General features: G+C 44.6%; 1 protein-coding gene across 2 annotated transcripts in view; it reads left to right on the forward strand.

Annotated features, from left to right (window-relative positions):
* Positions 1–5,659: 5,659 nt before the first annotated feature.
* Positions 5,660–26,086, forward strand: part of VCL (vinculin) — a 104,978-nt gene continuing 84,551 nt past the window's right edge. Inside the window, exon 1 of one of the 2 annotated variants that reach the window (XM_037905760.2) lies at positions 5,660–6,086. In XM_037905760.2, coding sequence (XP_037761688.2) covers positions 5,919–6,086 — 168 coding nt within the window. In that variant the 5' untranslated portion in view covers positions 5,660–5,918. The remainder of the gene's footprint in view (positions 6,087–26,086) is intronic. The other variant, XM_043551790.1, reaches the window with a different exon arrangement.

A 26,086-nucleotide genomic window follows, 5' to 3' on the forward strand; every position in this document is an offset into this window, starting at 1 on the left:
CACTGATATTAGTGAGATAATCCTCCCACTTTATGTTGAGGATCTTCCAAAGAAAGTGCTAGTGTTGGCGTTCCAGGTTTTTCAGGTGTTTTCTGTAGGTCATCCAAGTCTCACGGCCTTAGAGGAGAGTTGGGATTACCACCACTTTGTAAACTAAAAGTTCAGTATGTGTTCTGATGTTGTGATTGTTGAACACCCGGCGAAACAGTCTGCCAAAGGCAAGGCTGGCACAGTGAATTCTGTGCTGAATCCCAATGTCTATGTCTGCCCTCTGTGAGAGATAGCTGCCAAGATAGGCAAAGTAGTCTACATTTTCCAGTTCTTCTTTGTCAATATGGATCTTCCTTGCTGGGTCTTGATGATTGACAAGGAACTGACTGATGGAGAACTTTTGTTTTGCTGATGTTCAGACTTAGCCCTAAGCTTTTGAGAAGCAATTAAGGCTGTTTGAAGATCCTCCTTTGAGCGTGCAACTACAGAACAATCATCTGCGTACTGGAGTTCAGTTATTGTTGCTGATACTATTTTAGTTCTGGCATGGAGACGAGAAAGGTTGCAAGACGTTTAACACTGTACTGTATTTGCTTTGGTATTTTTGGTCTCTGCTGCTGCCTGATTGCATACTCCCAGTTCCAAATGAGGAGTGTGGTTAACTGGTCAGTTCGTAACTCTGGTGTTCATAACTCTGAGGTTCTACTGTACTGATAGGAAAACTCCTGAATACTAAGACCAACAAGCTATTGGAAAAGGTAAAGGTGGGGTATAAGAAAGAAGACAAAGCAGTGAAAAGCAATATAAGGAAAGATAAACAGAGATAAGTTAAAGATCTAGCAGCTGTAGCTATGATAGGAAACCACAGAGCCGTTTACCAAGTGACTAGAACCCTGTGTAAAAATTTCAAAACAGGACATAGGCCAATAAAAAACAAAAAGATATAAAATGCTTACAACTGAGGTAGAACAGAAAAACAGATGGGCAAAGCATTTCAAGGAAGTCCTCAATAGGCCCAACCCCACCTGAGGGCCAGATATTGATGAAACATGTGAACCTGATCAACTTGACATTAACATTGGTGTTAGAAGTACGGACTGGAATCAAAATAGCTGAAAAAAATAAATCAGCAGGAGATGATCAAATTACAGCAGAAATGCTTAATACCACCATCCTAATTAAAATGACAGCTATTCAATGAAGTTTGGGTGAGAGATCCATCCTGACCAGTGGAAACATGGAATCATTGTCAGAATACCCCAAAAGGGCAATCTTACTGACTGTAACTACTGGAGAGACGTTATATTTATCTCGGTTACATGGAAAGCTTCTGCAATATGATACTACACAGGATGAAACATGTAGTGGATGCAAAGCTTGAGCAAGAAAACCTGTGCAGATCAGATAGTCACAGTGAGGACCATCAGAGAAGAATGATCAGAATGGCAAGCTCCCCCCTTCACCAATTTCACTGGTTTTCAAAAGGCATTTGATAGCCACAATGTATGTCTGTGCAGGAATATTCTTCAGTCCCACAGAATCCCTAAAAGTCATCACGGCTAAAGTCATCATCATCAAGGTTGTGTACAAATCTGTAAAGTGGTCTGTAAGGATGTTGTCTGGTTGTCCATAGTGGTTCAACATGGACACTAGTGTAAAACAGGGCTGTATTTTATCTTCACTGTTTGGCATTGCCATAGAGAGGATAATGAAGGAGGGTGTTAGCAACACAAACTCATAACTTGCTTATCAAGAATATCATGGCAAAATGCATAGAGCAACATTATATAGAATCCTGTTACCTTGCTCCCAGCTGGAAATGCTCCTCAAAGGGGGGACAGGACTATAAAAAGAAAGGGCAGAGAGTTCAAGACCACCCCACGCCCCATTCTCCACAGCTGAGAAGACAAAAGGAAACTGCCTTTGGACTCTAGGAGAGGGGTCCTGACCTGAGAGTTTGGTCAGTAATCTGCTGGAGCATGTGATGAGAAAGTTTGCTTTGCAGCTAAGATAGTTTCCTAAATAAATGCTAGTAAGCATTTTATCTGTATTTTTCTTGTAACCATTTCTGACTTTTATGCCTCATTACTTGTACTCACTTAAAATCTCTTTTTAGTTAATAAAGTTGTTTTACTATTTTATTGAATTCAGTATGTTTAAACTGAAGTGTTTTAGTAACTATTTAAGGTAATAAATTGGCATATTATTCCCTTAAGGAATAATGAACTCAATATATTTGTACTGTGCAGGAGAGGGCCGGGCGATACAGGACATCCAGTACAGGATGTATTGGGGGTCACCCTGCAGTATAACCAAAGCAGGTGAGAGCCAGGGTGTAACTGGCAGACTGCAGTTACACAGACACACAGGGTGTGGCTTGCATGCTGGAAGGCTGTTTGTGAGCAGCCCAGGTGAGAGTTACTACAGCAAGGCATTTAAGGCACCCAAGTTGCAAGGGAGGGGTGACACAGCCCCCAATAGTCTGGATTGTCCCCCAGTATGCCACAGAATTATATGCAAAGTGTGTCATAGCTTAAATCTCAATAACACGCAAGTCATAATTAATGTGCATTTAGAGCCCACACTCAAGAACAAGTACATTTTTAATGTTACTAGAAAACTCAACTAAAAACTTTATCAAGTGTATTAACATATCTGCTCCCAAATAGCACTGGATCCCATAACATGGAAATAAACTGTCTGACTTCCCCATTATACATTTCTCTCCATCTTGCTCACACACACATATAATCCCACCATGCTAAAAGAGCTAGTAGTACACTCTAATCCATCAATAAGATGCATACTAGCAACCCATCACCCACACCAGGAACCCTACTGATTTCACTGGGATTCTGTACAGGCGCAGTGGCCCATCTATGCAAATTTCATTGCAGGATCAGGGTTCTAATGGATTCTTTGTTCATGTATTGCCGAGGAAATTTCAACTAAAGAAGCCATCCTGTTTGTACTGAAGTATGTAAGAGCTCTCTCAGAGAAAGCCTCCAAACCACTGATTCACAGCACAAAGTAGCACTATTAGGACAAGAAAAAAAAAAAAAAAAAAAGACAAGACTCCACAAATGTTGTCCAAATTTCATCGCAGGGGGGGTATAAAAGTCTCAAATCCTTCAAAAGTTGATGCACATGCTCAACTTTATTACTATGAATAGTCTGGATGTCCCAAAGCTCAGTAAAAGCAAAACCGGTGAGGTGCGTGAGGGGGTAGACTATATACAGGAGAGCATATAATAGTTTATTAGGGTTCAGAGGAGTATTGGAGGCCCTGAGCAATCTCATAAATAACAATGATTTCACATGAAGTGGGGCAGCATTTTGCAGACCTTTTCTGGACTGTGCAGTGGTTTTCAAACTTTTTTCCTGGGGACTCAGTTGAAGAAAACTGTTGATGCCCGTGACCCAAAGGAGCTGGGGATGAGGGGTTTGGAGTGTCGGAGGGGGCTCTGAGCTGGGGGTGCAGAAGGGAGTCAGAGCTCTGGGGTGGGGCCAGGGATGAGGGGTTGATATGCAGGAGGGGGCTCTGAGTGGGAGGCAAGACTTAGGACTGGGGCAGAGGTGTGGGAAAGGGTCAGGGCTCTAGGTGCACGCTCTGGGGTGGAGCCAAGGATGAGGGGTTTGGGGTGAATGAAGGGGTTCCAGGTTTGGGGGAAGCTCAGGGCTGGGGCACAGCCTTACCTCCAGCAGCTCCCCATCAGTGGTGCAGTTGGGGTACAGAGGCAGGCTTCCTGCCTGTCGTGACACCACGGATCGCACTGCGCCCCAGAAGTGGCCAGCAGCAGGTCCAGCTCCTAGCCAGAGGTACGCAAGCGTCTCCATATGGCTCTCGCCTGCAGGCACTGCCCCAACGGGAACCGGACAATGGGAGTGTGGAGCCAGCGTTTGGGGCAGGGGCAGCACGTGGAGCCCTGTGGCCCCCCGCCTAGAAGCCGGAGCCGCTACTGGCCGCTTCCAGGACTTTTAACATCCCAGTCGGTGGTGCTCATCACAGCAACCTAATACCTTACATGTCGGGACCCAGTACTGGGTTGCGACCCAAACTTTGAAAAACACTGTGCTATAGGCCTGTATGGGAATGATACATTTGGGCAAGAAATTCACCTACATAAATTCATCTTTAACCTATTGAACTCCAGGTTTTAAGGCAATTTATTCACAATATGATACGTACTAACAGAAGCTAAGATTCTTGCTTTGAATGTAACAGAAGAAAGGGTAGTAGTAATTCTATTTGGGTTCCCTAGTTGTAGTAAAAACAACAGGAGTACTTGTGGCACCTTAGAGGCTAACAAATTTAGTAGAGCATAAGCTTTCGTGAGCTACAGCTCACTTCATTGGATGCATAGAATGGAACACCTGTAGTGTTTATTTTCCTCCAAACACACTTAAGCATATTTTAAAACAAATTTCCATATCTTTGTTACTACCACCACCTTAGATGGATGGTTATGAAGCTGCAATAGTTTTAGAAGTCCACTTTACTTAACACTCTGTTTAATTTTTGGTTTTCATTCACACAGGACAAAGAAAACCACTTTCAGGTGCCCAATCCTGCTAAAGCTCTAAATAGTGTAGGAGACTATTTAGGCAAATAAATACAATCGTTGCTTGGAATAAAGAATATTCCAACAGCAGAAGTGGTTGTTGTAAGCGTCCTATCAGCAAGAAAAGGTGCAATATATAATATGTTAAAAACATACGTTAAAAACATTCAAAAGGGATCTCAGGCCACAAACAAAGGATGCAGCTGGAATCCTCAGAACAAGGATGGAAAACTATGTTAGCACAACTTTCCTCTGCACCACAATATCTAGGGGACAAAAGTTTCCGTAATAAGAGCATGACATGTAAAGTGCTACCAGTCTATCGTAGAGCACTGTTTCAAGAAGTCATTTTTTCAAAGAAGGATTCTTCGCAAGCGAAAACAAGAAGCAGAGAAGTGGTTTGCTAACTACATCCCACACTCACCCTGCCCGCATTGGGTGGGGCGTTTGGTTAATATGCCGGTATGTAAACACACAGCCCCATGTGTGGAAGTCATTGCTGAAAAGCGTGTACAGCCTATCGAGCAATCCCAGAAACTAGCGCCGAATGATAGTTTTTTGGAACTACTGTGGGAGAAAGAAAGAAGAAAAAAAGCCCACTGAGTCTTACATGTTGTACCTAGGGACGAAATGCCAGCTTTTCGCAGCAACACCAAGGACTCTGAAAACAAATCGGTAGTTTTCTAACCACTCCACCTTCCCTCCAGGAGTACGGATTAATCCACCCCCCAACTCCCTTGGAAAACCAGCGCCTTACAAGTTGCTGCAAACTACACAGCCAGCAGCACCATTCGCTGACCCTAGTGGGAGTCCTAGACTCCCCCACACCTACCAGCTGACCGGGCAGGGCGTTCCCCTACCCTCAAGCGGTTAGAATCCCGCACTCCCATCTCCCCCTCCCGAGTTAGCCTAGCCTCTCTGGCTTTAACCATCTCCTTATATGGACACCAGAATGTCTGACGTCATCCAACTCTGGAAACCAGGGCCTATGCAACCAAACTTGGTTGGGAAAAGCGGGCCGGAGCTGTTGGAATGTTGATGGACGCGATGCCGCAGCCATTGGAAGCCAGCGGCAGGGCCCCGCCATTGGGCGGGAGCGGCGAGAGGGCGGGGAAGGGGAGGGGTAGGTTGCGCCGGTTGAAAGCCCCTGCTGGGCCCCGGGAGGTGAGGAGTCAGTGGGGCAGGCGCTGCTGAGTGAGAAGTGTGGTGAGTTCGAGTCCCGCGGTTGGCCGAGCCGGGAGTTCCGGGCGGGCCGCTGTAGTTTTTCCGCGGGATTAGTAGGGGAGCGGCGCCTCCGCCGGAGGGGAGAGGTTCGCTGGGAGTTTGTCCGGAGTTTGGGCCCCGGCCCCCCGCCACGCCGCCGCCATGCCCGTCTTCCACACCCGCACCATCGAGAGCATCCTGGAGCCCGTGGCGCAGCAGATCTCCCACCTGGTCATCATGCACGAGGAGGGGGAGGTGGACGGCAAGGCCATTCCGGACCTGACCGCCCCCGTGGCCGCAGTGCAGGCCGCCGTCAGCAACCTGGTCCGGGTGAGTGTGGGACGAGGCCAGCCGGGCACCCGCCTGGGAAGGGCTCCCCGCGCCAGCCGCTCCCGGGCCCGCCTTCCCTGCCTCGAACTTCCTTCTCCGCTTAATGCCAACCGCTGCTCGGTCCCTGAGCGTGCCTTTGCTCCGCTCCCATCACCTCACGCTGCTCGTCGCTCCTCCCCTGCCTCTCTTCCCTACTCGGCGCCCAGGGAAGGGAGCTGAGGCTCAAGGATACTCAGTGTGCCCTAGTCACCAGCGAGCTCCCCTCCCCTCAGGGCCTCCAGTCGCTCTCCTCCTGCCCCCGGCTCCAGTCTCCTCAGGGTGCGGTGAGAAGTGATAGCACCAACCCCCGGGCCACTCGCTCTGAGCCGGCTCTTCCAGTCCCTCCCTGTCACAGGCCCTCTACAGCTCTCCCCTAGGTAGGGGGACAGCTCCAGTCCCTCTCTGTTTTATTCTCTCTAGCCAGGGTTTATCAAATCTCCCCACCCAAAAACACTTTGTATCTATATTTTATACTCACATACAGTCAACTCCTAATAACTTGCTCCTCTCTGCATGGCAGAAAGATGCTGGCTTCCTAAGTGGTGAAGACGTTTCTGTTCAGAAATAATTAGGTCCAACGTGGAAAAGCTTTTCTTCAGTTTTTATTTTAAAACTACATCAGATTCTTTGTTTGTTGTTTGTTCCTTGAGTTGTTTTGTGAGTTCTGCTGATTGTTCAATAGACCCATATGCAACAGTTGCTTAAGATCTTAATGGCTTAAAAATCTGTTCTTTTTTATTTTATGCACTCTGTTCAGAGGCAGTAATGCACCATAATTATTGGTATCTGCATCATGCTTTCCATATTGGGAAGGATATATTTTGAAACCGCTGATGGATATCTTTGACTTGATGATGCATCATCAATCTCTTTTTTGTTTTGTCAATAAAGTGTTTACCTCTATTTTGTAAATTGCTTTCTCCGTAAGTCCAAGTGTTGCTTTGATGTGATAAACTGTTTTCTTTTTTTAAGTGTGTAAGTCAGTAATGATATATTTGTGTTCGTTTGTAGTGAAGAGGGTTGCATAGTTAGCACAGCTGTTGGTATGTGTGGAGTCAGGACTTCTTGTTTGTTTCAAATAAAAAAGCTGGGATTGTGTTTTTCAACAGTGAGTTACTGCTTCCCAAAATGCTAACCTTACCTAGAGACAATGAAAAGTCAATTTTAATCTCTGATTTTTTTTTTTTTTTTTTTTTTCCCCCGAGTCTTGTCTTCAGAGCATCACTTTAGCAGTTTACCCTGTCTTAGTTGCTAACTGACCTTGTGTCCGGGAAGTCCAAAACACTGGAAAGCATTAAAATGTTTTCATTGGATATTAAAACATTGATACTAAATTATATCTAAAGAATAACAAATTACAGACAGGCAGCAAACATGCACGTTTTGCTTTGTAAATCATTAGGTTGCTGTGCCATTTCCTATCTCCACAACGCCCTAGAGATTGCACGTATCTTTCCCTTGCACATCTGTGGCTTCCTTTATAGAGAAGGTGAATTACTCCCATATCACATTAAATTCTTTATTTTGGTCATTAATCTTTTAAGATGCTCATAAAAAGCAATTTCTGCATTGTCAATATAAGTTCGTTAAAAACTGGGACACAACTCTTTCCCACCTTCTAAGCATTAATCTGCACCAAAAAATCCTGTAGTCTATTTTAGAAAAGATTATTATACTACTTTTAATGTGGTACTGCAGCAGGACATAACATCGACTCTGGGAACATTAACTCTACTTCTTTTGCACATACAGATAAATATTGGATGACTGCTGTACTAATGCTTCAGAAAATAAAACAAAATCTATTATTTAGATGGAATGTCATGCCAAACAGGACTGACTTTCAAGCTCAGATAATGGGGCTGCTGGGATATATAGGGGAAAAATACGTCAGGAATGCCTCTATAAAGGATATGTGGATTGTGCAATTATAGGCCATCGTAAGGCCCTAGAAGTGCCATACAGTACTGATTACTGTGGTATGAGTAGAGCCCTGCAAATCTGCAGATATCCGCTTGATATCTGTGGACCACGGTTGCGGATTGGATGAGGATACAAATTTTGTATCCTCCCACGGCTCTAGGTATTAGTACTTACTTTTAATTTGGAAATTTGGTTAACTTTTTTACATTGTTGCAGTACCTGTTAGGGAAAGAATCTTGGGCACAGAGTTTTAACAATAGTGATGTATTGTCTGGAATATCTGTGGTTTTTGCTTAGCTCCCTCTTGGCAAAGGAATTTTATATATAGGCCCTGAGGAGATGAACCCTAGGTGTCTGGGGTAGTTATACCCAAATTTTCCTTTCAAGGAGAATTTTGTAGTGAAATTTTGTGGTGTTCGCTGTGTCAAGCTGGTTTGATTTTACTTCATTATGCAATCATTTTATTCTGGATAAAAGATTTTGTTGGTAAAAAGAAGTCACAAAATGAGATTCTCTTATTCTTGACTATTAACACCACTAAGTTTGTCTTCCATTTTGGGCTGTGGCTATGGGAGGCATCCTAGCTTCATTTAACAAATAGTTGTCTATTAGCTATATGGAAACCACCAGTCAGGGAAATAACCTACTTCCTCCCCTGACGAACCAAGGGACGCACCCCACCCATGTACCTATTCGCTGCACCAATACTGACTTGGACTCTAAATACATTCTATGCGTGGCATACCTGAGATCACTTATTCACTGACGCTTTAAAAACTCCCGCACCCCAATCTGGGTCTATGCTGATTGTGCTGTGTATGCATCTTGTGAACCTTGTAACCGATACTTGTAATCTCTCATAACTCAAACCTGACCCGATATGTACAGTACCTTCCTTCTTAACTTGTGTAAACTTGATTTTAAACATTAGCTTTTATAACAAGTACTGTTTCTTCCCTGTGGACATGTGGCTTTGGCTTGCTTCAGAAATACAGAGCAGCTACAGGTGGTGTTGAGTCAGAAATGTTCCTGAAAAAAGAAGGTGCTTTAGCTCCGTGTTCTACCAGACCCTGTTGTGAAGAAGGAACTAAGTTGGTTTGAAAACCATTTGGTATGAGATGCTGCCAGAGGGTAAATGTTAAGCGAAGTTGTATGATGGGTATGTTACGGGACAAAGACCAAAAAGAACATATGCCAGAGGGTGCATGGACACACAAAGGCTTGGACTCCTGGAGGGAAGCGCCACCCAAACTGCTCTTTAGGAACTTCGCGTGTTTGAATTTGAAGACTCAGCAGCTGGAAAGAGGGAGCAGATTCATCGGTTGGCTCCTGTGACCGGAGAAAGGAACCTCTTGTGAACGTATACAATCCCTATTACAGTGTGAACTAGGAAGGTTACTGAAAGTTTATTGATCTGTTTGTGGTGGTTACTCAAGTTAAATAAAAGTTTCGTGTTTTGTCAAACATAGAAGATGGAGGCATAGTCAGTTGGTAGGTATTGAAGAGATCTGCAGGACCCTTGACATAGTTAAGGAAAAACAGCGAAAAAGCGGCCCAGTATTTACAGTCAAGTGTCCTGAGATGAAGATGGAGGGATAAAAAGGCTCGACTGATAATCTGGTGACATGGAAGTTGAATAATGTGTGTGCCAAGGAAGGGGCAGGTTGTGCCACTTTTCCTCACTCTGGAACTTCCGTTGCTAATGTCAGAATTTTTTTTGAAAATTCTAAGTGTAATGCAACACTCATAAAGAAGTCACTTTGAAGTTGACCTTTGACAGAAGATCCAGTGGGTCACTAGCTGGAAGACTTATGCCATGTACTATCCCAGAGCCCATGCGGATAAAACTAAAACAATGATGGAGAAGCTTCAGTTTTAGCACACAACTGACACAAATTTGAGGCAATGCACACCTCTCTATATTACGCGGTCTCTCTGTCGATTGAAGAAGTCTGTGCTATAAGTAGTTTGTTAGAGGGTTTCCTTTGCTACCAGTGAGCTAAAAACTAGAGTCCCATGAAATCCTTTTTATTTTTGTATAATTTTTCTTTTTCTTTTTTAGGAATTTCTTGTATTATCTATCTTCTTTACCAGTCCAGGGTTGGGTCCTGCTCCAGTGGGTTATGTGTTGCAGAATGAACCTGCCCCAAATGCACCCAGCAGCTGTTGTATGCAGTTGGGCCCAGCTCCCCGCTCCAGGCATTGCGACCTGGCTCCTGGGGTGATAGCACTGCCCCAGTTTGGCCCAGCCACCTCTCCATCATGATGACTGGGCTGCTGGGCCAAACCTGAGCGGGACCCAAGGAACAGGAACTGCTGCTGCAGGGTAAGGGTTTTTGTTTCATGTTGCTTTAATCACTGGGTTTTGATTTATTTTGGGGCTCTCTTAATAACTGTAAAACAGAAAGCTTAAACTGAGCAGTAACTGGTGTGGTGAGCAGGCGAGTGTATTTGAGAGCCCTATTGAATTAATTGCTTTGTGAAATGAAGTTCAAAATTCTAACTCCGGTCAAACTTGACTGGACAGAGTTTAGCATAATGGTGATGAATAAAATGAGTTTCTAAAACTGAGTGACTAGTTAATCTACTGTTTTAAGAGAAGTTATAGTACTGTGAAAAATTACCAGTAATTGGGAAGTAGTTTAAAAAATAAGCTTTGTGAACTGTTGTGCTGGGAAGTCTTTGGTCCAGGACTGGTCTCTTCATAATTAGATACACAGAATTATTGCGAGGCTGTGAATCTGTAAATGTCTATTTCAGAGCTAATAAAACTAAGGTAGGTAAATCGTATGCTCAGACTGAATTTTGTTTAGAAGTGCATTCAGCTACTAGTTTGTGCTGTGTTCTGGATTTCTGTTAGTATTTAAGCACAGTGGTTTTTAGAGTTAAAATAATTGTTTTGCAGAATTGAGGGAATATCTTTTAGCCTTTCAGCAACAACCCCAAATGAGCATAGAAGGTTATTATTCATCAGTAAATGTCTCATGGGAGGTTGTAGATATCTTGGCCTGCAGCTGTGGTAATTTGAATACTTTTCCCTTGTACATAGTGCATAGTAAAAGAGTAATTATCTAAAATTGGTTAAACCAGTTCTTGTCACAAATAATTATTAATCATAGACCAATGGAGGTTTTCTTCAGTAAACACGGCCTTTAGATCTGCGAAAGGGGTGTGTGTGTTTGTTCGCACGTACTCCAGAAAAGACGGTTTTAGGCTTTTAGTATTAAATGACAGCTTCCTTCTTCAACTAATACCTGTCATTGGGGAGATCGAGGGGGAGGGGAATATTCCATGAATAGAACGTGTGTGAGAATGAAAGGTGCTGATACTGCTCATGAGATGTTTCCCCACACTCTAAGATATACCCTTAATAATTAAAATAAAAATAACATTATCTGGATAAAACTGACATTCTCTGGGTAAAGTGCTGCTTCTTGCCCTGTCCCCCACAAAAAATCATCAGTTCTACACTCTTCCTGCTACCTCAGTTATATCAGTCCTTGCAACCTCTTGCCCCCTGTTTTTCAAATCGTCATGCTTTCCCTTTCCCAGTACCTCACTGAGGGCTTGGCTACACTCGGAAGTTGGAGCCCATTAAATCAGCCCCAGGTGCTCTAACTCCTGAGGTGTCCACACTGGCAAGGCACGTAGAGCGCCCGGACTCTGGCTGGAGTGCCCTTGGTAATCCACCTCCACAAGAAGCAATGAGCTTGCTGCACCCTGGCTGGAGCACTGTGGTGCAAGTGTGGACGCCTTGGTCTGTTAACACATTCTGATCAGCCTCCAGGAAGTGTCCCACAATGCCTGTTCTAGCCACTCTGGTCATCACTTTGAAGTCTACTGCCCTGCCCTCAGGTGACCAACCGTCAGACCCACCCTTTAAATTCTCTGGGAATTTTGAAAGTCCCCTTCCTGTTTGCTCAGCTAGGCGTGGAGTACTCTCAGCGCGTCTTTCCAGGTGACCATGCCTCCACACGCCAGGCTATTCCCAGTATGGAGCAATGGTAAGGTGCTGGACCTCATCAGTGTTTCAGGGGAGGAAGCTGTCCCGTCCCAGCTGTGCTCCAGTAAATCCAGGAATTATGATACCTATGGGCAGATATCAAGGGCCATGATAGAAAGGGGCCATGATCGGGACGCACTGCAGTGCAGGGTTAAAGTGAAGGAGCTGCGGAATGCGTACCACAAAGTGCAGGAGGCAAACCGCTGCTCTGGTGCTTCCCCCACGACCTGCCCGTTCTACAAAGAGCTGGACGAGATATTTGGGGGTGACCCCACCTCCACTCCGAAGAGCACCAGGCACACTTCAGAGGCCATGGCAGCCCAGAGTGCAACAAGGCAGGAGGAGGAAAGTGGGAGCGAGGGTGCGGAGGAGGAGGTGGGCCCAGAGCCAGACGATGGCCCGGCATCCCTAGATGCATGCAGCCAGGATCTGTTTTCAAGCCAGGAGGATGGTAGCCAGTCGCGGTGGACGGTGCTTGGGGAAGAACAAACAGCAGATGAGGTGCCTGGTAAGCGGCTTTTATTTTGAGAAGGGAGTTATTGGGTGCAGGCTGTTGAGGAGAGGAGGGTTGCAGAAAGAAGGGTTAGGGCTGCATGCATGCTGAGATGCAGAATAGATCATTGATGTACTCTTTCACATTGTGGTAATCGGCCTCAGTGATCTCATCAAAGGTCTCATGCAGAGCTGGGCAATCCGCTTGCAGAGGTTCTGTGGCGGAGCTACTGAGCTCCTTGTCCCAGTAAGGCTAACATATCTGTGCCATGCGGGGCGGGGGGACCATTGCTGCACACAGGCAAGCCACATAAGGGCCAGGCCGGAAGCCTCATTGTTGCAGAAGACCCTCCCTTGTTTCCCAGGTCACCCTCAGCCGCGAGATATCTTCCAGGACGAACCCATCCTGTGGCAAATGTGGGGAGAGTGTTGAGTATAGGGGCCCCCTGCAGCTGTTAGCTCTCCCCGAGGCACAGGACCCCAGAGGACAGTATGGCCCTGGAACAATCAGTCCCCCCTGCTCCTGTGGTTACTCACCATTTCGGGGCTCTTGTGGGTTATGTGCGCTCGGCTTGGGACAGGCAGTTTGTGCTGTTGTGTGCACTGTGCTTGTCTAGAGGTTCATTGCTCTGTCTAGTGTTAACAATGTTGCCTCTGTTTAAATGTTGCATTTTGGCTTTACAGATGCAACCTTCAGATCCCAGCCATCCTTGTTATCAACAGCTGAAAAGCTGCAAAGACTCCAGAAGCGGCCGCGAAGAAGCAAGGAGGACCTTCTGCATGAAGTCATGCAGCAATCCTTTACTGAAAATAAAAAAGTACAGGAGTGGTGGGAGACCGAAAGGCGGGTCCGCCAGGAGAATGCAGATTGCCGGCAACAAACCATGGAGCGGCTCCTAAGCATTATGGAGCGCCAAGTGGACTCAGTGCAGGCACTCATAGCACTGCATAGGGAGCAGATCCGTGCCCGCTCCCTCCCTGCAGCCCTTGTCACAAAACTCTTTCCCTTGTGCTCTCAGTGCACTGCCAACCCACTTTCCCCAATATCCGGTTTCTTATCACCACCAGCTGCCTCCAACACCTGTAGCTTCACCTCCCAGCCCTGCAAACTATGACCTTTACGCACTACACTCAACCCCCATCACCATGCATTTTAGCCAGCCTGAAGTGCAGCACTCGTTGCACAGCACTCTAGATAGGAAGGCTGAATATGATAACAGGACATACGCAAATCTGTGATTGTTCCATTCTCCACCCCTCCCCCTTCCTTCCTCCCACACAGCACAGATGTGTCATGCCGTGTGTGTTTCTCCAGCAGTTGTGTTTCTTTTCAATAAATGAATTTTTTGGTTTTGGAAACATTTTTTATTATGTTAAGTAAAAGATAGCATAGCCTAGGGAAGCAACAGGCACTGCTCGTCAGTGCATCATTCATAGCAAACACAGATGTCTACTAACATTGGAATCACTGCACTTCACTCCTTTGCAGGGCACCAAACATTACTGGTGGCTTTCAGCATCAGATTGCTCCTTCAAGGCATCCCTAATCCTTATGGCCTCATGCTGCGCCCCTCTAATAGTCCTGGTCTCTGGCTGTTCAAATTCAGTCTCTACGCGTTCAACCTCAGCAGCCAATGTCTGAGTGAAGCTTTCACCCTTCCCTTCACAAATGTTACGATGGGTACAGCACGTGGCTATAACCGTAGGGATATTGTCAGCGGCCAGGTCCAGTTTCCTATACAGACAGCGCAGTGGCCCTTTGTGGTCATTCTGCACCGGCTCAGCCTGTTGTTGAACCGCTCCTTGCTGCTGTCAAGGTTCCCTGTGTATGGTTTCATGAGCCGTTGCATTAAAGGGCAGGTGGGGTCTCCAAGGATCACAGTGGGCATATCGACTTCCCCTACAGTGATCTTCGGGTCTGGGAAGAAAGTCCTGGCTTGCAGTTTCCTGAACAGGCCTGTGTTCCGAAAGATGTATGCATAATGCACCTTTCCAGACCAGCTTGCATTAATGTCCGTAAAACATCCACAAGTGCCTGGAGACCCATAGAGAAATACCCCTTCCGATTTCTGTACTCGGAGGCTTGGTGGTCTGGTGCCAGAATTGGAATATGTGTACCATCTATCGCCCCCTTGCAGTTAGGGAAAACTGTTAGTGCAAAGCCATCCACAGTGTCACGCACATTGCCCAGAGTCATGGTTCTTCTGAGCAGGATGCAATTAGTGGCCCTGCACACTTGCATCAACATGATTTCAACGGTAGACTTTCCTACTCTGAACTGGTTAGTGACTGATTGGTAGCTGTCTCGAGTAGCCAGCTTCCAGATTACAATCGCCATGCGCTTCTCCACTGGCAGGGCAGCTCTCAATCTCATGTCCTTGCGCTGCAGGGTGGGGGTGAGCTCATCCCAAACTTGCATGCTGATGTGATCCCACCATTCAGTGTGTGTTTCCCAAGTCCAAAAGTGGTTTTCCACAGTGGTGAGCATGTCCGTGAATGCCACCAGCAATCTCGTGTCATGTGCATTGTGTGTCGACATCATTGTTGGACTCCTCACTGTCACTTTGTAGCTTAAGGAGTAACTCGACTGCAATTTGTGACTTGCTGGTGAGATCCGTCAGCATATTCCTCAGAAGTTCGGGATCCATTCCTGCAGACCGAAAGGGAAGACAGAGCGTGCGGTACAAAAAACTTTGAAAGATGGCACCAAATGTGGACAGAAGCACAGGTATTGCTTGGATGCTAAGTGATGCATCACGGGGCATTGGGACAGGACCCGGGATGCCCGGCACCCCCCACTCCCACTTCCCACGAGCCTCAATGTTAGAATGGGAAGAGGTGCTCTGTGGGATAGCTGCCCATAATGCACCACTCCGAATGCTGCTGCAAGTGCCACATATGTGGCCATGCCACTGTGCTTGCAGCTGACAGTGTGAACACACTGCAGCGCTTTCCCTGCTGCTGTCTCCAAGGGCTAGTTTAGCTCCCGGCGCTCTACATCTGCAAATGTAGCCATAGCCTGAGGCTCTCTACCTGGCACCTGTTACTTGGAGCAGCAGTGGTAGCAGGTGGGTTGTCTTTCAACCTTTGCTGATAATGGTGGCAGACAGTGGTCTCTGGGTGTGCTGTGATTATTTTTGGGGGGGAAGGTGAGGGAGCAGGCCCTCCTATATATGTGCTGGGTTGTTGGGCATTCTGGGTACCCTTTGGTTCTTGGGGTTATCCCTGACTGGCAGAGAGGTCTCCTTCATCTTATCTGTGTGTGTGTGTGTGGGGAGTGTCTCATTAAGTACATAGATACAGTTTCCTTTGGCTTATTGATGGATGCACAAGGCTCCCTCCCAGTCACAACTTTTCAGACTCTGTGCTGGGGCTTAGCAGACAGGAATAAGCAGCGATAAGGGCTACAGCTACAGTGGCTGTGAGACTCCCACTCAATAAATGGAACAAATTCATAAACTAAACAGGAATAAGTCTCCAGGACCTCATGGTATTCATCCAAGAGTTCTGAAGGAACTCAAATGTGAAATTTCAGGACTACTAACTGTCATCTGTAACCTATCATTTAAATCAGCTTCTGTACCAAATGACTGGAGGATAGCTAATGTGGCGCCAATTTTTAAAAAGGGCTCCAGAGGTGACCCTGGCAACTTCAGGCCAGTAAGCCTCACTTCAGTACCAGGCAGATTCATTGAAACTATCGTAAAGAACAAAATTGTGAGACAAATAGATGAACATAATTTGTTGGGAAATAGCCAACATGGTTTTTGACAAGGGAAATCATGCTCACCAATCTACTAGAATTCTTTGAGGGGGTCAACAAGCATGCGGACAAAGGAGATCTAGTGGATATAGTGTATTGAGATTTTCAGAAAGCCTTTGACAAGGTCCCTCACCAAAGGCTCTTAAGCAAAATAAGCAGTCATGGGGTAAGAGGGAAGGTTCTCTCATGGATTGGTAATTGGTTAAAAGATAGGAAACAAAGGGTAGGAATAAATAGTCAGTTTTCAGAATGGAAAGAGAGAAATAGTGATGTCCCCCAGGGATCTGTACTGGGCTCAGTCCTATTTAACATATTCATAAACAATCTGGAAGAAGGGATAAACAGTGAGGTGACAAAATTTGCAGATACAAAACTACTCAAGATAGTTAAGTCCCAGGCAGACTGCGAAGAGTTACAAAAGGATCTCACAAAACTGGGAGACTGGGCAACAAAATGGCAGGTGAAATTTAATGTTGATAAATGCAAAGTAATGCACATTGGAAAACATAATCCTAACTATACATATACAACGATGGGGTCTAAATTAGCTGTTACTACTCAAGAAAGAGATCCTGGAGTCATTGTGGATAGTTCTCTGAAATCATCCACTCAATGTGCAGCGCAGTCAAAAAAGTGAACAGAATGTTGGGACTCATCAAGAAAAGGGTAGATAATAAGACAGAAAATACCCTATTGCCTCTGCATAAATCCATGGTACGCCCACACCTTGAATACTGCTTGCAGATGTGGTTGTCCCATCTCAGAAAAGATATATTGGAATTGGAAAAGGTTCAGAAAAGAGCAACAAAAAGGATTGGGGTATGGAACGGCTTCCGTATGAGGAGAGATTAATAAGACTGGGACTTTTCAGCTTGGAAAAGAGGTGACTAATGGGGGCTATGATAGAGGTCTATAGAATCATGAGTGATATAGAGAAAGTAAATAAGGAAGTGTTATTTACTCCTTCTCATAATACAAGAACAAGGGGCCACCAAACAAAATTAATTGGTAGCAGGTTTAAAACAAACACAAGAGAGTATTTTTTCATGCAATGCATTGTCAACCTCTGGAACTCCTTGCCAGAGGGTGTTGTGAAGGCCAATACTATAATGGGGGTTCAAAAGGGAGCTAGATAGCTTCATGGAAGATAAGTCCATCAGTGGCTATTAGCCAGGATGGGCAGGAATGGTGTCCCTAGCCTCCGTTTGCCAGAAGCTGGGATTGGGTGACAGGCCATGGATCACTTGATGATAACCTGTCTGTTCGTTTCCTTTGGGGCACCTGCCATTGGCCAGTGTCAGAGGGCAGGATACTGGGCTTGATGGACTTTTGGTCTGACCCAGTATGGCCATTCTTATGTTCTTATAGCTTGTCCCTGTCTCCTGTTTTCCTCGTGTGCTTCTGGAGAAATTGGTAGTGCGGGTTGTGAGAACTATATTGTATGTACGCCTAGAGGCCTTGGTGTGGGACACAAGCAGGGATCTGCAACCATTGTCACAGTAAATAGCAATAGTAGGCACGCTCAGGTCTGAACACTGTTAATAAACAGAAATGACATGAGTGTTTGGAGGGTTGATTGCAAAACAATTTATTTTCCATTTGTCACCCTTGTCTCTCCCAGTTTATTTAATTTGTGTGATTATAACTCCAGTATGCACAAGGCAATCTTAAAGGTTTTTGCAGGGACTTAGTGAGATGATTCATTGGGTTAGCAATTAGTTTGCAATGGTTATCTTTGCAAGGAAAAGGCCTTGAGAATTTTTTAAAAATGGAGGTTCTCCTTTGTGGGTCTTAATAAAAGATGTTTTGGGGTAACAAAGGACTTGTGCATGCGCCTTCCAGGTCATCAGTGCTTAATATTCTTGACTTTTTTTAACTTTGTAGGTGTACAATCTTACGTGCTTTAAAAAGTAGGGCCTTGATAAATCTCTGGTACTTGAACATCTCACTAGGATCAAAAAACCCAATTCTTATGCCAGCCCATCTGGATTATGTTATATTCCTAAAGCTACTGTCAAATGAAAAATAACAGCTTGCTAGAGGAGTCCTGCCTAGCTAATGAGAGGATAAAAAAAATTCACTGTAGGTTTGTATAGCTTACACTTGTGAAATAAAATATATGATCTAATAATTGTATTTAAGAAGAGAACTTTTACAGGTGCAACTGTCTATTTGAGTTTTCTATTAAGAAAGGGGTTGAAAACATCTGTTTTTCTTCAGTGTATCTGCAATTGCTTGATAATTTAGTGATCTTTAGACATTTTCTGTAACAAGGGGTCATCTGTTTTGATCAAGTAAGTTGATATTTTTAGATGAATAGTCAAAAAGGAAGAAACCAGCTTTGTGGTAATGCCGGCACACATCAATAGCTAGTTCCTTGTTTTCATCATTTGGGAGTGATCTGTAAAGGAGATGAATCAGTCTTTCATTTGAATGGATGATAATCTTTTGTTCTGTTGATATGTTCTGTGACTTTTCTTACTATTCTCTGCCATCATTTCTGAAAGGAATCTTCCATTTCTTGTTTATGGGTGTAACTGTCTTTAACTATGTTTCAGTTAGCTAAACAATTAGTGATTGTCTCCTCAACTTGTTCTAGGCAGAAAAATTGGGAACATTGATGATTGGTAACCTGAATGTGATTGACTGGACATAGCATATTGTCTGCATTCTGAACTGCTACATACCGCCCATGTTACAGAAAATCTATAATTTGCAGCTAGTCTGACTAGTCATTTGAAAAGCTGTCTTTTAAAACATTTTATTTCTTACCTGTAACTTTACTGTATTGTGGTGAGACCATTTTCAGTCTGACAAATTTTGTGGCCAGTAGCTTGCTGCATATCTGATGCAATTTGTGGAAGCAGATACCTATACTTAATTTATAACTGAACCACTGTAGTAGGAGTTCAGTTGTTAGAATCAGGTTATGTTGATGGGTTGAGGAACTGCATGTGGATTGATGTGGTTTGGTGATAACTTGTGGAGCGTCAACGTGAGATACGTAGTGCTTTGTAGAAAGTGTGTGGGGTTTTTTAAATTCTGAAGTGCCATCATGCTCTTGCTACATAATTTTTTAAAGAGAATTTATTAAGTTGACTATGCAGGGCCGGACAGAAAACTGTTTGGAATGTCTTGGAAACTGCAGAATACCAGTGTACTACATCAACTTACCAAGACGTAGCAGTTTGTTTTTCAGCTGTTTTTCTCCTTATGGCTGGAATTTAGAGTGTGTAGTTGCTCCTTTAGAAGACTGTGTAATCTGGGTGAAAAAATGGTGTTTTTTAACACATGTTGGCCAACACATATTGAGATTTTTAAACACCACGTAGCACCTAATTACTAGAGACTTACGTTAAAAAAATGTTAGTTGGTTCTGGTGAACTCTGGTACATGTTTCTAGTTCTCTTGTGTTCCAAATGTGGTGTTAATTTGGTCTGATATTAAAATGTCCATTTCCCCTGTTAGTCCCTTCTTCAAGGTTCATAGCCCTCATTTGCTTCTGAATGAGAGTTTTTGTGGCCATCCACTTCAGTTCATCTGATGTTGTCGAGACCACTGGGCTAGGCAACCTTTTTATGCCCAAGATCACTTTTTGAACTTAAGGGCAACCCATGATCTACCCCGCCCCACCCCCCGAAGCCCCACCCCACTCACTCCATTCCCCCCCCCCCCCCCCCCGTCACTCACTCTCCCCCATCCTCACTCATGTTCACCAGGCTGGGGCGGGAGGTTGGGGTTTGGGAGGGGGTGTGGGCTCCGGGCTGGGGCCAAGGGGTTCACAGTGTGGGAGGGGGCTCTGGGCTGAGCCTGGGGCAGGGGGTTGGGGTGCAGGAGGGGGCTCCGGGCCGGGGAGGAGTGTTGGGTGCAGGAGGTGGTGCATGGTGCAAGCTCTGGGAGGGAGTTTGGGTGCACAAGAGAGCCCTGGGCTGGGGCAGAGTGATGGGGCCCAGGGTGCTGGCTCTGGGAGGGGGTCAGGGCTGGGGGTTGGGGTGCGGCCTCCTGATGGGTGGCACTTACCTGGGGCAGCTCCTGGTCGGTGGTGCAGTGAGGCTAAGGCAGGCTCCCTGCTCCCAGAAGGGGCTAACGCGCCCCTGAGGAGGTGGCAGGGGGCATGTGGCTCCGTGCACTGCCCCTCTCTGCAGGCACTGCCCCCCGCAGCTCCCATTGGCTGCAGTTCCCTGTTCCCAGCCAATGGGAGCTGCAGGGACGGTGCTTGCAGGCAGGAGCAGCACATCAAGCCCTCAGGCCCACCTCCCCCGACCCACGGGGCTGCTTCCCCTGCCCTTAGCAGCAGCCCCACTATGCCACCGGAGATCGCGATCGACCAGTTGGTGACCACTGGCCTAGACCACAGCTATAGGTATCTTGTTTAATGTTATCTGTATTTTATATAGTCACATGATTTGCTTGCTTGTCATCTCCTTTCCTGTTACAAAGCTTTTTTATGTGATGTTTCTAAACGGTTGCTTCCAGTTGCATTGAAGTCCATTGTAAATCTTTTCTTTAAGATGCACCTCATTACGTGCAGAGTCACTGTGTATGGCACTCACTATATTAAGAACATTCATAGTTGAAATGACAGCTGGAACAGAGAACTAGAAATAGACTGAGCCTTATCTCAAACACTGAACAGAAAGCCTCGCTTCTCATTATCCCATACTTAATTTATATTTCTCAAACACTGTATCATTTTTCCTCAGACCATTTGTCCTTTTGAGGTGGATATTTGTAAGTCTTTTTCATTTTATAGTGAATTTCCTTCCCCATAAACTTGACATTTCATTCTTTTTGGGGTATAGCCATTGCAATTATGATGTTGGAGTCATACCACAGATGCTACTTCTAAATATGAATGTATGCAGAGAGGTAGTTCGGGTCATTTCTCCTCTGACTTAGGGATAGTCATTTTTAAATGTGGAACAGCTTCAGTTTCAAATGTCCTAGTAGTTTCAGATATATGGATTTCTTTCACAAAGCCCCAGTTGCTAGACAGCTTCAAGCCTTAGACTATAATGCAGCACAGTTGATGCAGAGCCAGTTACTTGGGTTTTTTGTTACCAAGCTTCAAATATTCAAAAGCATATAGGGGGCTTATTCATCAAAATGACTCAGCATACTAAAAGTTTTGAAGGGGAGGGGAAGTTAACTGGAAAAAATGGAGTAAACTGACTTTTAATGCATTAAGGCCCTGATTTGGTGAAGAATTTATGTATAGTGCTTAAGGCCTGTTGAAGTCAATGAGACTATTCATATGCTTAAGTTGTTGCTGAATCAAGGCCTTAATACACAGTAGTCTTTGGTCATGTGGAAGCATGAGGACTGTAAAAATTTAATGCTGGGTTGCCAGTGTTAATCTTCTCCTGCAGTCCCCTGCCCCAAAATAAGGATGGAGAAAGCCAAATAAATACATTATTCCACTGAGGAATTGGAAACTTTTTTCCCCTTAAAGCTACAGACCCTACCCTACCTAATTAAAATGTTTCTGTTGACGTACAAATGAAGTTTAAAAAAAGGCCCCACTCATGGATAGTTTCTCTCATGCTCATTTAAACACTGGTAAGCAATCCACTTTGATATAGAGTTCACTCTGGTGCAAGGGGTTTTAATTGCTGCAAAAGGATAATTTCTTCTGGCATTTATTGTTAATTGTAGAAGCACAGGCCCTATTAGGGAGCAATTTAGTATCTTGTTTGGGCAATAAAATTGCTTCTCTGAATGAAGAAAACATTAAAGTGAATTTATTTGGTGTATAAACTGCATTTATAATTTCTTACCTCTTCAATATTCTGTAATATCAATCAGCCCAGGAGTGGATCTGCCCTTATGAATATATTATCTCAGCTTTCTAGTCAAGGTCCAAAATAATGTATTGCTGGTATAGATGTATGGAGTCACAATATAAACGAGCATGTCTTAAAAGTTAGGGCCTTCAGTTATAGATGATGTCCTGGAGTCTCATAAGAGTCCTCTTGGACTCTGTGACCAGCACTCTTAACAATGCAAAAATTGACTTCGAAAGTCTCCTTAGGTTTAAAGCTTGGAAACAGCTGCATTAGCTCAATCTTTCTCATGAGCTCAAGTCATAGTTGCTTTGCAAACCCATGAAAAGGCTTTAAACATCATCTTCCTTGTTTTGGATAGGAATGTCACAGAGGTTGAGCCATTCCTCTAACCATACTCTCCTGTTAAACTTAAAGAAATCTACAGGGTTACCATCAGCAGAGTCAGCTCCCATCCTGAGATGAGAATTCGTGCTGCTCTTGAAAAGGTTATAGTAAGTTGTCCTAACCTGCCGAACGGTAAAGCTTTGTGCTACCACGGGCTCACAAGGTGCTCCTAATAGGCTCTCCTTTTTTATGTACAATAGTAGTCAGTGGCATATTACCCTTGGACGTGGCTATCAAAACAGATACCTGCAATGCCTTCACTTGCCTGTGATAATTTTTTTTACTAACTATATGGAATTAGTGACATCAGTTAACATTAATGCCTCCAAATGGGAGGCCTCATACCTGGCATGAACTCATGCAAGAAATTGGTATCACTTTTGTGAAGTCAGACTGACCTTTTTGTGGCCTTTGGTGTTTATTTTGCCTTTTTGTGCATCTCCTGTACAGTTACTCATGTGGACTGCTGACCCTTTGCTCAGTGTCAGTGTATAATGCAGTCATCAAGGTGTGGCTAAGGAAGTGAAGGGAGGAAATGGAGAAGCCCCTAAGGTCTGTCTATACAGCTTTTTGGAGCCCTCAAGATTGATAGACTTGGGCTAGCAAGGCTTGTGCTCATGCTATAAATATAGCTGTGCTTTGAAGTTGCAATTTGGACTGGAGCTCTGGCTCTGAAGTCCATCCCTTTAGGGTTCAGAACCCAAGATCCAGCCCAAGCTGTAACTTCAAAGCTCAGCCTGTACAGCTATATTTGGAGTGGAAGTGCCAGCCCTGCTAGCCCATGTCTGTCAACTCGGGCTGGGAGGCTTGGTCCCATAGTCTGCAAAATACTGTGTAGACCAGAGGTTCTCAAACTGGGGTGTGTGGAATGTATTCTGGGAGGGTGAGAAGCTTTAAGGGAAAAAAACGGTGCACACTTTGCCCACAGCAGTGAATAGGGGTCTACTTAAATCGTGGAGAAATGATACATATTTCACAGGTTGGTCAGAGGATAAAGAGCAAATTTTGTGGATGTGTTCATTCAGTTGTATATTCCATGCCACCCCTACTTCTGAGCTGCTGCTGGTGGAGCTTCTGCCTTCTAAGGTGGTTGCCCGGGGAGCAGCTGTTGCTCTCCGGCCACCCAGCTGGGAAGGTAGCGCAGAAGTAAGGGTGACAGTACTGCGACCCTTCCCCCCCCCCCCCCCCCCCCCATAATCGGTATCTCACTTAAAATACACATTACTGTATGCTTAAATTGCTCTGTTTGAATCAATGCCTTACTGTTTTTAACATTTAGTGGGAACTGCATGTTGATTTATTTTTTTTATCAGTATATGTACTTGAGTGGTGGGGTGGGAGGCATCAACTACTACAGACACAAAGAAGGGGCGGGGGCACAATCAAATCAGTTTGAGAACCACAGATGTAAAGTACTGTAAGTGTCCTGGTTGATGAGGTTGGCAGCTGCTTTTGGGGAAGCTTTTAGAGAGGATGATTAGCTCTGTTGCTACTAGTGAAGGAACTGACTGTGAACAGTTCACAAATTTTTGATTTAGATGGACTAGATGGGCCAAAAGTGTTAATATAAACAGTTTTAAACAAGGTTCAGGATTTGGCATGCAGAGACCTCAGCCTGCTTAGTACCTTGGCAAGTACAACATTGAAAATCTGTGTTAACTTTTTATTAAAGATACAGAAAAGAAGGAAAAACAGCTAAAGCACTTGAAATGTAAAGTATTAAGTTAGGCTTTCATTTCAGCAACATCCCTTGTTCCCTTTCCCTTCAGCTGGTGAGAGTTTTTAGAAGGAAACTCCCCTCCCCCCCTTGTTTGACAGTCTTTTAGATAAAAGATGGTAATGACTCCTTTTTTGGGGGGAAAAGGGAAGTTAGTAAGATGAGCTGCAGCCATCATTGTTGCTGCTGTTGAAGTCCGATCCCGTTTCCTATAAGACAAAACCACACACACACACACGGGAAGAGAAGAAAATAGCAAAGATAGAAAATACAGCTTCTGTCTTTGCTGTTGACTTTCACTTGCAACCTCAGTGCTGGAGAAACATAGGCACAGCACACGTTCCTATCAGCCTTGTCAAGATCTGGTAACTTGTACCAACATTGGGCTGTTGAGGGCATTGCTTTTAGTTGCTTTTTTCTGCTCACAGGCTAGCAGTAGTGTTACAGAATATACAGTTTTAGCCTACTAAGCCGGACTCTTATTAGACAGAAGCAAAAAGAAGAGGAATAGGTAAGAGAAGAAATAAGGTGGCGAAGGAAAAGGACATATGGGAGTGGGACGGAAAAGAGACCAAATCTCACGTTCCAGATGGTATTTGGGATTTAGCTGGAGCCAGTGGAGGTGGCTGTGTCATCTGGGTTCCTCTCTCTGGCCTGGTCCGGTCAAGACATTTCTCAGGATTAGGATGAAGAAGGTCCAGGGTCCCGGGAGATGGTGGCAGTCATGATGGTTATGTAGCCGGTTTTTCAAAGTCTTCCCTTAAGGACCCCAAAAGGGGAATTGATGGGCAGAGTAGCCTCATTTCCAACACATCAGTTTTGGTTCATTGATTTCTGATTGCACACTTCTCTTGTTTACCAGACATGAACTTGACCCAGCCCTTGAAATATATCAGTAGGCCTTTTTGTTTGGACTAATTCAGTTTCTCTGTCTCCCTTTCAGATCTTTCCCCATCAATATTTATTGTTATGGGTTGATGTTTTATTAACTTTTACAGTTAAACTCACAACTGGGTTAAGTTTGTAGGCTGATTTCAGAGTAGCAGCCGTGTTAGTCTGTATCCGCAAAAAGAAAAGGAGTACTTGTGGAACCTTAGAGTCTAACAAATTTATTTGAGCATAAGCTTTCATGAGCTACAGCTCACTTCATCGAATGCATGCAGTGGAAAATACAGTAGGAATATTTTATATACACAGAGAACATGAAACAATGGGTGATACTATACACACTGTAACGAGAGTGATCAGGTAAGGTGAGCTATTACCAGCAGGAGAGGAAAAAAAACCTTTTGTAGTGATAATCAAGGTGGGCCATTTCCAGCAGTTGACAGGAACGTCTGAGGAACAGTAGGGGGGAAAAATAAACGTGGGGAAATAGTTTTACTTTGTGTAATGACACATCCACTCCCAGTCTTTATTCAAGCCTAATTTAATGGTGTCCAGTTTTCAAATTAATTCCAATTCAGCAGTCTCTCATTGGAGTCTGTTTTTGAAGTTTTTTTGTTTTGTTGTAATATTGCGATTTTTAGGTCTGTAATCGAGTGACCAGAGAGATTGAAGTGTTCTCCGACTGGTTTTTGAATGTTATAATTCTTGATGTCTGCTTTGTGTCCATTTATTCTTTTACGTAGAGACTGTCCGGTTTGGCCAATGTACATGGGAGAGGGGCATTGCTGGCACATGATGGCATATATCACATTGGTAGATGTGCAGGTGAACGAGCCTCTGATAGTGTGGCTGATGTGATTAGGCCCTGTGATGGTGTCCCCTGAATAGATATGTGGACACAGTTGTCAATGGGCTTTGTTGCAAGGATAGGTTCCTGGGTTGTGAGCTGTAGCTCACAAAAGCTTATGCTCAAATACATTTGTTAGTCTCTAAGGTGCCACAAGT

The sequence above is a fragment of the Chelonia mydas genome, chromosome 7, assembly GCF_015237465.2.
Source record: "Chelonia mydas isolate rCheMyd1 chromosome 7, rCheMyd1.pri.v2, whole genome shotgun sequence".
NCBI lineage: Eukaryota > Metazoa > Chordata > Testudines > Cheloniidae > Chelonia > Chelonia mydas.